The following is a 13,754-nucleotide window of genomic DNA, read 5'->3' on the forward strand; positions in this document are numbered from 1 at the left end:
AAAATGGCCACGAGCTACTCATTTTTGTAGAAATGATATTCATACCTTATTTCAACCCAAACAAATCAAATATGCATGTTTTACCAAAACATTCACAAAATGCTGGTATCCACAACTCACATTTTATGTTTCAGAATACTTTTCTTTCTACTGTTCTTTCATTATTAACTGAAAACCTGAATGAAAAGCAGGCCTGCGAGCGCCTCATGTGGTCGTGGGGGGGCTACCACGTTGGTGACCTCTGATATACATAATAAATATACATTACATATAGTAGTATGAAAAAGTGTTTGCCCCCTTCCTGAAAATGCAGTTTTTAAATGAAACCTTTTTTTAAGGGAGAAAAAAAATCCAAACCTACATGGCCCTGTGTGACAAAGTGATTGTCCCCCTCTGTTAAAACAGAACTTAACTGAGACTAATTGAGATCTATCAGTGTGGAAAAGGTTAGAAGGACATTTCTAAAGCTTTGGGACTCCAGCCAAGTCACAGTGAGAGCCATTATCCACAAACAGTGGTGAACCTTCCCAGGAGTCGCCGGCCAACCCAAATGACCCCAAGAGCGCACAGACAAGTCATCCAAGAGGTTACAAAAGACCCCACAACAACATCCAAAGAACCGCAGGCCTCACTTGCCTCAGTTAAGGTCAGTGTTCATGAATCCACCATAAGAAAGACACTGGGCAAAAACGACCTGCATGGCAGAGTTCCAAGACCAAAACCACTGCTGAACAAAAAAAACATTACGGCTTGTCTCAATTTTGCCAGAAAATATCTTGATGATCCCCAAGACCTTTGGGGAAATACTCTGTGGTCTGACAAAACAAAAGTTTAAATTTTTGGAAGGTGTGTCCAATCACATCTGGCATTTCAGAAAAAAAACATCATAGCAACAGTAAAATATGGTGGTGGTAGTGTGATGGTCTGGGGCTGTTTTGCTGCTTCAGCACCTGGAAGACTTGCTGTGATAAATGGAAGCATGAATTGTGCTGAAGGAGAATGTCCGGCCATCTGTTGGTGACCTCAAGCTGAAAGCAACTTGGGTTCTGCAGCAGGACAATGATCCAAAACACACCAGCAAGTCCACCTTATGAATGGATGAAGACTTTGGAGTGGCCTAGTCCAAGTCCTGACCTGAATTCTATTGAGATGCTGTGGCACGGCCTTAAAAAGGCGCTTCATGCTGGAAAAGCCTCCAGTGTGGCTGAATGACAACAATTGTGCAAAAGTCCTCCCCAGCGCTGTAAGAGACTCATTGCAAGTTAACACAAACGCTTGATTGCAGTTGTTGCTGCTAAGTGGGGCCCAACCACTTATTAGCTTTAGGGGGCAATCACTTTTTCACACAGGATCGTGTAACTTTGGATTTTATTTCTCCCTTAATAAGAAAAAGTTTCATTTCAAAACTGCATTTTGTGTTCTGTCGTGTTGTCATTGACTAATATTTACATTTGTTTGATGAAATGAAACATTTAAATGTGACAAACATGCAAAAAAAAAGAAATCATGAAGGGAGAAAAACACGTTTTCACACCACTGCGTACACTCCTTGACCTTATTAGGGTCATGGGTGAGCTGGAGCCTATCCCAGCTGACTTGATCAAAGAGGCAGGGTACACCCTGGACTGGTCGCTAGCCAATCACAGGACAAATAAGCATTCACACTTTGCATTTTCATTAACTTGCAAACTCCACACAGCAAAGTTCCAACAGAGATTTGAACCCTTGCTCTCCAGGGTGTGAGGCTGACAGGCTGACCACGATACCACCGTACATGTCTCCCATTCAAATATCAGCTGGGAGTGGCAGCTGGGTGCTGTGGAGTGGCGCTTGTGCCTCAGTTTGAGAATTCAACCTCCTGACATACACTTAACCTCCATGGATATTGTTTCAGACCTTACCGTCCTTTAAAAAGTGTGCACTGTTCTTTTAATATGCTCTATATAAATAATAATTTTAACTTTATTCTCAGGCACTGCCTGAGACAACTATGAAAAGGGGGGACTCATGTGACCTTTGGCCTTGGTCAAAGGTAATTTACAACTTTTTTTTCTCGTACATTTACAACTTTATTCTCTTAATATTACAGCTTTTTTTCTTGCACATTGATGAGAATGACATCAAACTTTATTCTTGAAATCTCAGGTTATTTTTTTCTTCAATGTGGCCCTAATCCTCCTCCGTATGTACCTGATGGTGTCCAGTGAGCAGAAATAATCTAAATCATGCTGTACGTGCTTGCCACTAGATGGCACAACAGCTGAATCTTTTTTGGTCTACTGAGTGCTTATTGAGTCATTCAGGCCACCAAAAACAAATGTTTTACTGCCACATTATCTCTAGGAGCACACGCCTTCTCTTACAACAGAGCTGTGGTTTTTGTTTTTTTCAACACGTACCCAGTTCATGCCAAGTTCCCTTGATGTTATAAATCTGACCTGCATGCTCTCTTCAACTGTGCACCAAACGGTCTTTTAAGGAACACTTAACTTGGATTAGATACAGATACTTCAGAATTTGGGTAAGTGTCAGTATTTGAAATGAGAAGTACTGTAAATGTTACTACCAAACCAATACCTTGTATCACTGAATTACCTCTGCGACAGTTTCTCAATATTAACCACATTAACGAGAAATGATCGAGCCTGGATTATTGGGGCACGTCCTGTCATGTTCACCGCATCAAGCGAACGTCCGTGTGTGTGTGCACTGACGATGCGTGCGAGTGTGCTACATTTACTATTTATTTCGGTTAAAAGGCGCAGAGGGTTTTAAGAAGGCTTTTAACACGTTCACTATGCAGAAATAGACAAGTGTTGAAAATGCAACAACAAATAGATGGGGGTGTATGGCCTAGATCTCCTGTTTGGTGCCACTACCTGAAATCAGCTTTGAGTTTTGGCCCCCTGTGCGATTGAATGTGACACTGCTATTTAGGCCTGTCACGATAATCAATAAATCAATTAACCGCACAATGAAAAAAAACGAAGTCGATCATTTTGCGGGCGTCGATAAATTGACATGCGCGTGCGTGTTTGTTGGCGCGAGCGTGTGTACACAGTGTGTACACAGTGCTGCGAGTGAGTGTGGTGAGGACTAACGAGCAAGCAAACGCAAAAGAAAGGGCTACCAGCCAATGTGAGAAGTCACAGGCGTACTAGCGACGGCGCAGTGACTTTCCAGGGTCACCACGCCCAGACTACAGTGATTAGAAGCCATAGCCATGTGAAAATATACTGAAAACATATTGAATAAGAGGAAACAGTGAGGAATACTTTCTTGGTGCCTGTTGTGTATTAAACACCATCTGATGGCAATTTCAACCCGTTTGCGCGTCCTCATTCGTGAAAAAGACAATGAATTAAATCATCCAAAATGCTGGAACCCACATGGCCCTGAGTAGAACACCTCATTGTGCTCCAAATGCATTTTGCTACACCCAAAACATGTACTTTGACCAAACTCCCACAAAAGGTCACACCTCATTAAAGGTAAACAGCGTATTCCGCACACGACTGTATATGCAAATGAGCTGACAGCTGCACTGGCACACAATGTCAACTTTACCGTATTTCTGGGTTATTTCTCCAAAAGAAGAATGGACATATTCCTTTGCTTTCACTTCCCACTTACCCACCCATGAGCCTGAAATGTTCGTAATGTTCGTAAAATTTCGTAAATCTACGACTTTTTTTCTCGTAAATTTACATGAATAAAGTCGTAAATTTGTGAGAAAAAAGTCCTAGATTTACGAGAACAAAGTTGTAAATTTACGAGAAAAATAGTTGTAAATTCACGGCTTCATTATCTGAAATGTAGGACTTTATTCTCGTAAAGCTACGCCTTTTTTTCGTAAATTTTCGAGAATAAAGACGTAAATTTCCAAGAAAAAAGTTGTAGATTTACGAAATTTACAACTTTATTCTCACAAATGTACTAAATTTACATCTTTATTATGTCTTTCTTATAAATAAATAATAAAGTCATAGATTTCAGAGAATAAAGCCGTAAAATTGACAACTTTTTTCTCGTAAATTTACAACTTTATTCTCGGAAATCTACAACTTTTTTCTCACAAATGTACGACTTCATTCTTGTAAATTTATGAGAAAAAAGTCGTAGATTTACGAAATCGACGACTGCACATTTCAGGCACAGGGGTGGGAGCATCATTGGAAGTGGAGGCAAAGGAATACAGTGTATGTCCATTCTCTATTTTCTTCTGACATTCTTCCTTTTAGGGACAAATTCATTAGAGGTTATTATACCTCGACGATGACAAAATAAAGACGCCTGAGTGTGTTAGGCTTCTTTTTCGTGTCACTATCACCTCCTCCCCCTTCCCTTGCTCATCCAATCAGCAGTCAGAATGCAGTGTAGTTGCATTCACGGACTGGCGATGAGTCGGATATTTCACACTCTTGTGGAAAACACACATTTCCTCCGCTTTGGTGTAAAAAAAAAAAAATGACAGAGCTCGCCATGGGAGCTGCAACAAGGTGGCTGAAGAGACGCATGCGGGTTGCAGACCACTGGTTTAAATATTGTGCCGTTCGCAAGTCAGTGAGAAAACGGTAGCTCTTTCTTTGGCAGGAGCCAATCACGAGCTATAAGCGAACTCACGACAAGCTTGTCAGCCCAACGGAAATCGCAGGAGGTCATTACTCAGTATAACAGCTGTGTTACAGCTCGTTGTGAGTTTTTTCATAGCTCATGATTGGCTCCTGTCAATTAAAGAGCTACCTGGTCCTCATGGACTCCTGGATGCCACAATAAGCCTTTTTATGACATGCACAAGTGCAGCTTATCGCCCGGTGTGGCTTGTAGATGTACAAATCTGTTTTTCTCTCTAAATTTACTGTGTACGGCTTAAACATCGAAATAGAAAAATGTATGCTTAGCAGCTGTCGAGGACAACCCCATGTAGTCAGAATGGTACAGTCTTGATCGCGTGACATGTTCACACGATTCAATTGCAAGGTTGGTAGTTGAGTCAAACTCCTCCAAATGTAATCTTCGAATAACTGATTATTTTAAGACGCTCCTTAGAGGTTTCACTGCATGTGATTAGTCTCGCATGTAGTTTTTTACGTTTTTAATGTAATGTGGCTTTCATAAGATTAAAAATGCTACGTGCCATTTGGTCCTTCTAGAACCGGAGCAGGAGCCTGGTTGGCATTGCAAGCAGGAAGTCCAGCCTGTTTCCGGTGAACGTTGGCCTCCGCCAAGGCTGCCCTTTGTCACCCATTCTGTTCATTTTCATGGACAGAATTTCTAGCCGCAGCCAAGGCGTCGAGGGAGTCCCGTTCGGTGGACTCAGGATCTCATCTCCTGATGGCCTTATCGGGCTGTGACCTTCAGCGTTTACGGCGGCGGTTTGCAGCTGAGTGTGAAGCTTCCGGGATGAGACTCAGCACCTCCAATCTGAGGCCATGGTTCTCAGTCAGAAAAGGGTGGCTCGCACCCTCTGTGTTGGGAATGAGGTCCTGCCCCCGGTGGCGGAGTTCAAGTATCTCGGGGTCTTGTTCACGAGTGAGGGAAGGTTGGAGCGTGAGGTCGACAGGCGGATCGGTGCAGTAATGGGGTCGCTGTACCGGACCGTCGTGGTGAAGAGAGAGCTGAGCCAGAAGGCCAAGTTCTCAATTTACCGGCCGATCTATGTTCCCAACCTCACCTACGGTCATGAGTTTTTGGTCGTGACCAAAAGAACGAGATGGCAGATACAAGTGGCTGTGGAGTTTCCTCCGTAGGGTGGCTGGACTCACCCTAAGACATAGGGGGAGGAACTCGGAGTACAGCCGCACAGTGCCTTCACATCGAGAGGAGCCAGTTGAGGTGGCTCAGGCATCTAGTCCGGTTGCCTCCCGGACGCCTCCCTGGTGAGGTGTTCCGGGCATGCCCAGCCGGAGAGGGCCCCGGGGAAAACCTAGGACACGGTGAGGCAGCTGCTCCTGTGACTCGGACCGGATAAGAGGAAGAAAATGGATGGATTGGTGGATAGATTAAAATTGTTATTTTATTTTTGAACTTGTAAATACTGTGATACATTCCATTGGATCACTGTTAGAGTACACTTGTATCTCCATTTATCCTACATCTGTCCCACTAATTACATACAGTATAAAGAAAAAAAGATCTGACCGTTCCGAAGTGTTTTAAAATGAATTTCACATCAGTGTATGATTTTAAACATGAGGTATGTGCAAAGTGGACAAACAGCACTCTGTTGCTTACGTGTTTTTTTGTATATTTTCAAGGTCTTTTGGTGGCGTCACGATGACCACGATCACCTTTACTCTGCTGTTTACTCAAGTGTTGTGTGTATTTGGGGGCAAAATCCTAGTTTTCCCATTGGATGGAAGCCACTGGGTAAACATGAGAGGAATCATAGAGGTACTCCATGCCAAAGGCCACCAGATCACCGTAGTGCGGGCGCCTGACAGCTGGTACATCGCAGAAAAGTCTCCTTTCTACACGTCTGTCAACCTTCCTGGTCAAGATGAGTTTAAGCATCATTTTGAAGTCTTTGTTTCTCAACACCTGCAAATGAAACTTCAGGGGAACCCTGAGTCTCTTCTCCACTTTTGGAACAATTTTCAGCAGGACCTGATGGTGATAAATCAGCTCTCTGTTTTCCACGCAAAGCATTGTGACGCAATAGTTCAGATGTTTGAAAATGAAACCTTGATGCAGTACTTTCACGGTGCCAAATATGACACTGTGTTGACCGATCCTGGCATAGGTGGAGGCACAATGCTTGCACGTCGTCTCCAAGTTCCACTTATTTACAATGTCAGGTGGCACCTTCAAGGTGAAGCTCACTCCCTTATCGCTCCGTCCCCTCTGGCGTACACTCCTTTCATTGCAACACTGTTCACCGATAAGATGACCTTTATTCAAAGAGTCTATAATGTTTTGGCCTACACGTTGGGTACTTTGACAATCTCACACATAACGGAGCATTACTACAAATCAGTTGTCAAGCGATACTTTGGTGCTGACGCAGATTACTCAACGTTCTTTTTGGATGCTGATATATGGCTTGTGAGAAATGATTTTGTCTTTGAATTTCCACGACCCACAATGCCGAATGTCATCTACATGGGAGGGTTTCAGTGCAAGCCACCGGAACAGCTCTCTGCCGACCTGGAGGAGTTTGTTCAGAGCTCTGGGGATCACGGGATTGTGGTGATGACTTTAGGAACTTTAGTTGGAAGCCTTCCTCGAGTTCTTGTTGAAGAAATTGCCGCAGCATTTTCCCAGCTGCCACAGAAGGTTATATGGAGGTATTTGGGAGAAAAGCCTGCCAACCTGGGCAACAACACTTTACTGGTCAAGTGGCTACCTCAGAACAACCTCTTGGGACATCCTAAAACAAGAGTCTTTGTCTCTCATGGAGGCACCAACAGCGTGCAAGAAGCAATTTATCACGGAGTTCCGATTGTTGGACTTCCATTATTTTTTGATCAACCCGCCAATCTTAACAGAATTCGAGCAAAAGGGGGAGCAGTGAATGTGGACATCGCCACACTCGACAGGCGCGTCTTTGGAGCTGCACTGATGACGGTTCTTCACAATTCATCTTACAGGGAAAACATGCAGAGACTCTCGAGGCTACACAGGGATCAGCCTATCAAACCAATGGACCAGGCAGTCTTTTGGATAGAATACGTGATAAGACATAAAGGAGCTGTGCATCTGAAGGCAAAATCCATCCAAATGTCCTGGCTTGTGTACCACTCGCTTGACATTGTTGCAGCCTTGCTATTGGCTGTTTTGCTTGGAATATCAACCTCCTTTTTTGTTTTGAAATCCATACAGAGAGTATTGTTTGGTGGGAAAAAGACTAAACAAGAATAAAATGTATTTACTGCTGCGGTGATCACAGTTTTATGTTTTGCTGATGAGGTGAGAAATGAATTTCCGGAGTGGATTTCCTATTCATTATTTTTTAAGTAAATATTTATATTTATTTTATTTTTAATTTTGTGTTTATATATATATATATATATATATATATATATATATATATATATATATATATATATATATATATATATATATATATATATATATATTTATAATGGAATATTTTTGTAGTTACTGAAAACCTGTTTATGGTTTTTGAAATTATTAGAGCCCCCTAGACATGACATAACACCCCGATAGGCACCTTTACATTCCTATTACCCAATATAGCAGACATAATAAAAGAAAATGATTTTTTAATTGTATTTATTTATTTGACAAAGTACATATTGATGAACATATACACGACATGTAAATATGTCAGATTCTAGCCAGGGCCAATTTCCATCTGTTGTCCCTGGACAGGCTGAAGTTTAACACAATAAGACACAGTTAAAACACAATGAAACACTGTAAACATAGTAAAACATAATTAAACACTTACAGTAAAACATACAGTATTCAAACAAAATATTTGTTGGATTGTACAAATATAATGTAAATGGCCATATTAAAAAGATGGTTTTATAAAAACAGATTATCCTTGAACTTAAGTAAAACTAAAATAATGCAGTTTGGTAATATTTGGACACATACCACCAAATACAAATAGACGGAGGGGACATCGAAAGGGTGAACAAAAAACAATTTCTGGGGATCATAATATGATCTCGCATCAAAAATATACAACATAAAGTAGTGAGAAATACTTCAATACTGAATAAAGCAACATTTGTGCATTATCATTTAAAAATCACTGTCAAGGTGGGGGTGCTGTCAAGCTGCTGTCGAATGCTTGACCCCCAATATGCAGAGACAAAGCCACGGAGTGCAAAAAGTAAGGGTACTTTAATTATATACACAGGAGAAACAAAAGGCGACAGAGGAAAGGCTCTGTGACAAAGTTGCAAGTAGTCCAGGTAAGTAAATTGTTTAAGTTACCGCACTGACTTAGAGACGAGAAGCATGGATAACAAAGACAATAATAAACCAGCGCCTTTTATCTGCCATAAATGTTATTTGGCCGCAGGTGCGCGGCCACCAGGCAAGAAGCGGCTGCCTCTTCCTCCCCGGAGAAGGCACAGCCCGCCAAAATAAGAGCGCAAGACAGGGAACACTCGTTCCCGTCCTGCAGAACGTCACAATCACTCCATACTCTTTACTGCTCTCTGGAATTACCATACCTAACTTATTGTGTGGCAACATGGGGTAAAAATTATAAAAGTAAGGTATAAAAAATAAAAGTATGAAAAAGTATAAAAAATCTTCACTCGCTAAATGTCCTGCAAAAAACATCAGTGAGGATCATTCATAATGCCACGTATAGGGAACATACAAATCCCTTGTTTTTAAAATCACAAATATTAAAATTTGCTGATTTAGTCATTTTTCAAACAGCTAAAATAATGCATATAGCTAACAATAACCTATTACCCAAAAATGTCATACAATACCTTTCTACAAGAGAGGAGAAATATGATCTTGGGGAAAAACCAAACTTGAAACACTTTTATGCGAGGAGAGCACTAAATAAAAACCCACATGTATGTGGAATCAAATTATGGAACGGATTGAGTAAGGAACTCAAACAATGCACCATGATGAGCCAATTCAAAAAACAATACAAGGATTGATGTTTGCAAAATACAATGAAGCAGAGTCTCAAACTTGTTTTGTTATGATTGTCTATATTATTATTATTTATTATTATACTGATTATTAACTTTTCCAAGCTCAAAAACAAAAACATGGCAGCAGTAGCAGCAGCTCACATACATGTACTGCCTTACCTCTTTTGTAGCGGCCTGAGGCATTGTGAGTGCCTTGTGACGCACTGCGGGCAAGTGTGTGGTGAAGCTAGTAGCTAGCCGGTGTGGTGTGGCGAGGTGTCACATATACTGTATAGAAGTAGTTGAAGTTGCTGATTGCCGGCCAGCAAGAGAAAAATATGCCAATCTGTCAACAGCACTTCATACGGGACTGTTTTGTGAACATGGGCCGATACGAAGCTGGACTATCCGCCAAACTCTTGCTGAAGTCTGACGCCTTTCCGACGTTACTTACTCGTGTTGAAGAGTCAGAAGAGCACGCTGTAAGTAAGAATTTATCAGTGTCCAAACTGTGTTTATTTTGTGTAAGTCATCGGACAAAAGGTGTTCGGTCGCTGTCTGGAAAGGTCCAGCGGAGTGGTCGCGGTGGGAGGTGTACCTGGACGAGGGCCGGGGGTGGAGTAAATTACACAGACCGTTTAGGCGGGAGGCAGGAAACACTGTGGGAAGAGGCGTCGAGTCTGGAAGATCTAGAAAGCTTTCTGTGCGGGTTACATGTCTAACTGAGCTATAGGAGTCCACAACTCAATACAAAGGCCCGAAAATTAGTATAATAGGTCCCCTTAACATTGATATTAATCTTTTTATCTTAATGAACTTGAAATATTCAACATAATTCATTGGTTCATTCATTCTCTAGTAATTCAGAGTCAAAAGTGTGTAGTTTGCATGGTGACATCTGGAACATAATCATCCTACATAGCTTTTATTCCACTCTGATGTTGACGTCCTACCCTTTGAACTGCTTCAATTTCAGCTTCACTTTTTTTGCCTGCTCACGATGGCTATGGTTTCATTCGTTCATTTCATTGACGGGGAAAGTTGAACAATCATGATAAAGCAGTATGTGTCCGCAAGTCAGTTGTTTAACATTCTGTTGTTAGTCGAACATTTGTAACATTGTCCTACTGTTATGAGCAACATGTGGTTGTTTTTGCAAATATCACATCATTTGGGCTGCATGTGCATGTCTGAGTTTGTTTCCTGTGATTTCCAAGTGTCCATGAACGCAGCGGCAGCTTGTGCCCAGGAGTTACGTGATGCACCTGAATGCACCATTCTTGGACCCAAGCTAGCTCACCACTGATCTGTATGATATGTCTGGATATCTCATTGGCGATGACTTGTGAAGCCACATGGCCGCCATATTGCCACTCTCAAGAAACACTTCTCGGACAATGACTTATGGAAGAACTTGTGAGTTGTTAAGTCTGTTGTTAGTTTGCTACCCACTCACACTAAATGCAAGGTTAGTCTTCAGGCTAACCTCGCACAACAGGTGTGCTTGAGCTTAGTCATAAGGACTCGGGTATGATCCTTTTTAAAAATTCTGTCGATATCATACCATACCTGAGTCATAACGGCTTTACATAGGAGGCTGTGGGGGATATGGAAACAAACAACTGCGACTAGACTACTAAATAGTTTGCTGTTGCTTGCAAATATAAAAAAATACATTTTTTTTTTTTTTTTTTGTTTACCCGAATTTCAAATGAACCCCCATATGGAGACAATGTTTATATACACTGCTCAAAAAAATTATAGGAACACTTCCAAAACACATCAGATCTTAACTGGGGGATAAATGATGTTGAATATCTTTCCTGATAATAAGTGAGTGATGTATTAGTAACAAAATGATGCCACATCATTTGATAGAAATGAAAATGATCACCCTATAGAGGGGGGAAATCAAAGACACCCCAAAAATGAAAGTAAAAAAATGATGCAGCACACTGGTCCATCCATCCATCCATTTTCTATACCGCTTCTCCTCATTAGGGTCGCGGGGGCATGCTGGAGCCTATCCCAGCTGACTTGGGGCAACAGGCGGGGTACACCCTGGACTAGTCGCCAGCCAATCGCAGGGCACATATCGACAACCAACCATTCACACTTGCATTAATTCCTATGGACAATTTAGAGTCACCAATTAACCTAACATGCATGTTTTTGAAATGTGGGATGAAGCCGGAGTACCCGGAGAAAACCCCCACACACACGGGGAGAACATGCAAACTCCACACAGAAATGCCCAAGAGAGAATCAAACCCAGGTCTTCCCATCTCCAGGCTGTTACTGTGCTGGCCGACGTGCTAACCACTAGACCACCGTGCAGCCCGCACACTGGTCCATTTTGCTAAAATGTCATTGTAGCAACTCAAAATGATTCTCAGTGGCCCCCACGTGCTTGTACACATGCCTGACAACGTGGGGGCATGCTCCTATTGAGACTACGGATGGTGTCCTGGAGGATCTCCTCCCAGATCTGGACCAGGGCATCACTGCGGTACCTGGACGCATGGAGGAGATTCCAGGAGACAGGTAGTTTCTCCAGGAGAGCTGGACAGGGCCGTAGAAGGTCCTTCAACCCTCAGCAGGATCGGTATCTGCTCCTTTGTGCAAGGAGGAACAGGATGAGCACTGCCAGAGCCCTACAAAATGACCTCCAGCAGGCCACTGGTGTGAATGTTTCTGACCAAACAATCAGAAACAGGCTCCATGAGGCTCCTGAGGGCCTGACGTCCTGTAGTGGGCCCTGTGCTCACTGCCCAGCACCGTAGAGCTCCATTGGCATTTGCCATAGACCACCAGAATTGGCAACTACACCACTGGTGCCCTGTGCTCTTCACTGATGAGAGCAAGTTCAACCTGAGCACATGCGACAGACGTGAAAGGGTCTGGAGATGCCGTGGAGAACGTTATGCTGCCTGCAACATCATTCAGCATGACCGCTTTGGTGGTGGATCAGTGATGGTCTGGGGAGGTATATCCCTGGAAGGACGCACAGACCTCTACAGGTTAGATAATGGCACCCTGACTGCTTTTAGGTATCGGGATGAAATCCTTGGACCCATTGTCAGAACCTACGCTGGTGCAGTGGGACCTGGGTTCCTCCTGGTCCACGACAATGCCCGACCTCATGTGGCTAGTGTATGCAGGTAGTTCCTGGAGGATGAAGGAATTGATACCATTGACTGGCACACACGTTCACCTGACCTAAACCCAATAGAACACCTCTGGGACATTATGTTTAGGTCCATCCAGCGCCGCCAGGTTGCTCCTCAGACTGTCCAGGAGCTCATTGATGCCCTGGTCCAGATCTGGGAGGAGATCCCCCAGGACACCATCCGTAGTCTCATTAGGAGCATGCCCCCACGTTGTCAGGCATGCGTACAAGCACGTGGGGGCCACACAAACTACTGAGAATCATTTTGAGTTGCTACAATGACATTTTAGCAAAATGGACCAGTGTGCTGCATCATTTTTTCACTTTCATTTTTGGGGTGTCTTTGATTTCCCCCCTCTATAGGGTGATCATTTTCATTTCTGTCAAATTATGTGGCATCATTTTCTTACTAATACATCACCCACTTATTATCAGGAAACATATTCAACATCATTTTTCCCCAGTTTAGATCTGATGTGTTTTCAAAGTGTTCCTTTAATTTTTTTTTGCAGTATATTATTACATATTATATTACATATTATTCCTGTGGTTTTAGTTAAAATATATTTCTATATAACAAAAGAGGTTATTTCTATTTCATAACACAAACAAAAAAAAAATCATAAAAATGTAAAATGATTTTAAAACGTGTCCAAAGTCACTCTCTTTTATGATTCATATTTTGTACAGACGAGAGCATAGTGAATTGTATGAAAGTAAGAATAAAAAGTAAAGGATCATGACCATGGATTTTAGTGGAAAAAAGGGATGGGATATGCAGTTCAAATGAAAATCTCTTTCTAGAGGAGTAAAACTATCATTGCTATAGGGGAGTGCTGAGCCAGGGTGCAAGGTAGAATTTTGTCCCAAAGGCAATGAGAATTGGAAGGGGAAAAAGTACATTTAATATAGCAAAAGATAGAGAATAACGTATCAAATGGTTTTTAAGGGACGAAGGTTGCGTTACTTGAAGGAATGGGAGAATCTCCCCGCTTTTTAATTTAAAA

General features: G+C 42.2%; 1 protein-coding gene across 1 annotated transcript; it reads left to right on the forward strand.

The window, feature by feature from the left end:
- The first annotated feature begins 2,381 nt into the window (after positions 1-2,381).
- LOC129181194 (UDP-glucuronosyltransferase 1-2-like) lies at positions 2,382-7,875 on the forward strand. Its single transcript, XM_054776003.1, has 2 exons — positions 2,382-2,521; positions 6,258-7,875. Exon 2 carries the CDS (start codon positions 6,277-6,279, stop codon positions 7,858-7,860), a length of 1,584 nt encoding a protein of 527 aa, XP_054631978.1. The 5' UTR covers positions 2,382-2,521; positions 6,258-6,276; the 3' UTR covers positions 7,861-7,875.
- The last annotated feature ends 5,879 nt before the right edge of the window (positions 7,876-13,754 follow it).

The sequence above is a fragment of the Dunckerocampus dactyliophorus genome, chromosome 5, assembly GCF_027744805.1.
Source record: "Dunckerocampus dactyliophorus isolate RoL2022-P2 chromosome 5, RoL_Ddac_1.1, whole genome shotgun sequence".
NCBI classification, from domain to species: domain Eukaryota; kingdom Metazoa; phylum Chordata; class Actinopteri; order Syngnathiformes; family Syngnathidae; genus Dunckerocampus; species Dunckerocampus dactyliophorus.

Excerpts from the sequence above, each read along its gene's own strand:
- LOC129181194 (XM_054776003.1), top strand. The coding sequence starts at position 6,277 with ATGACCACGATCACCTTTACTCTGCTGTTTACTCAAGTGTTGTGTGTA.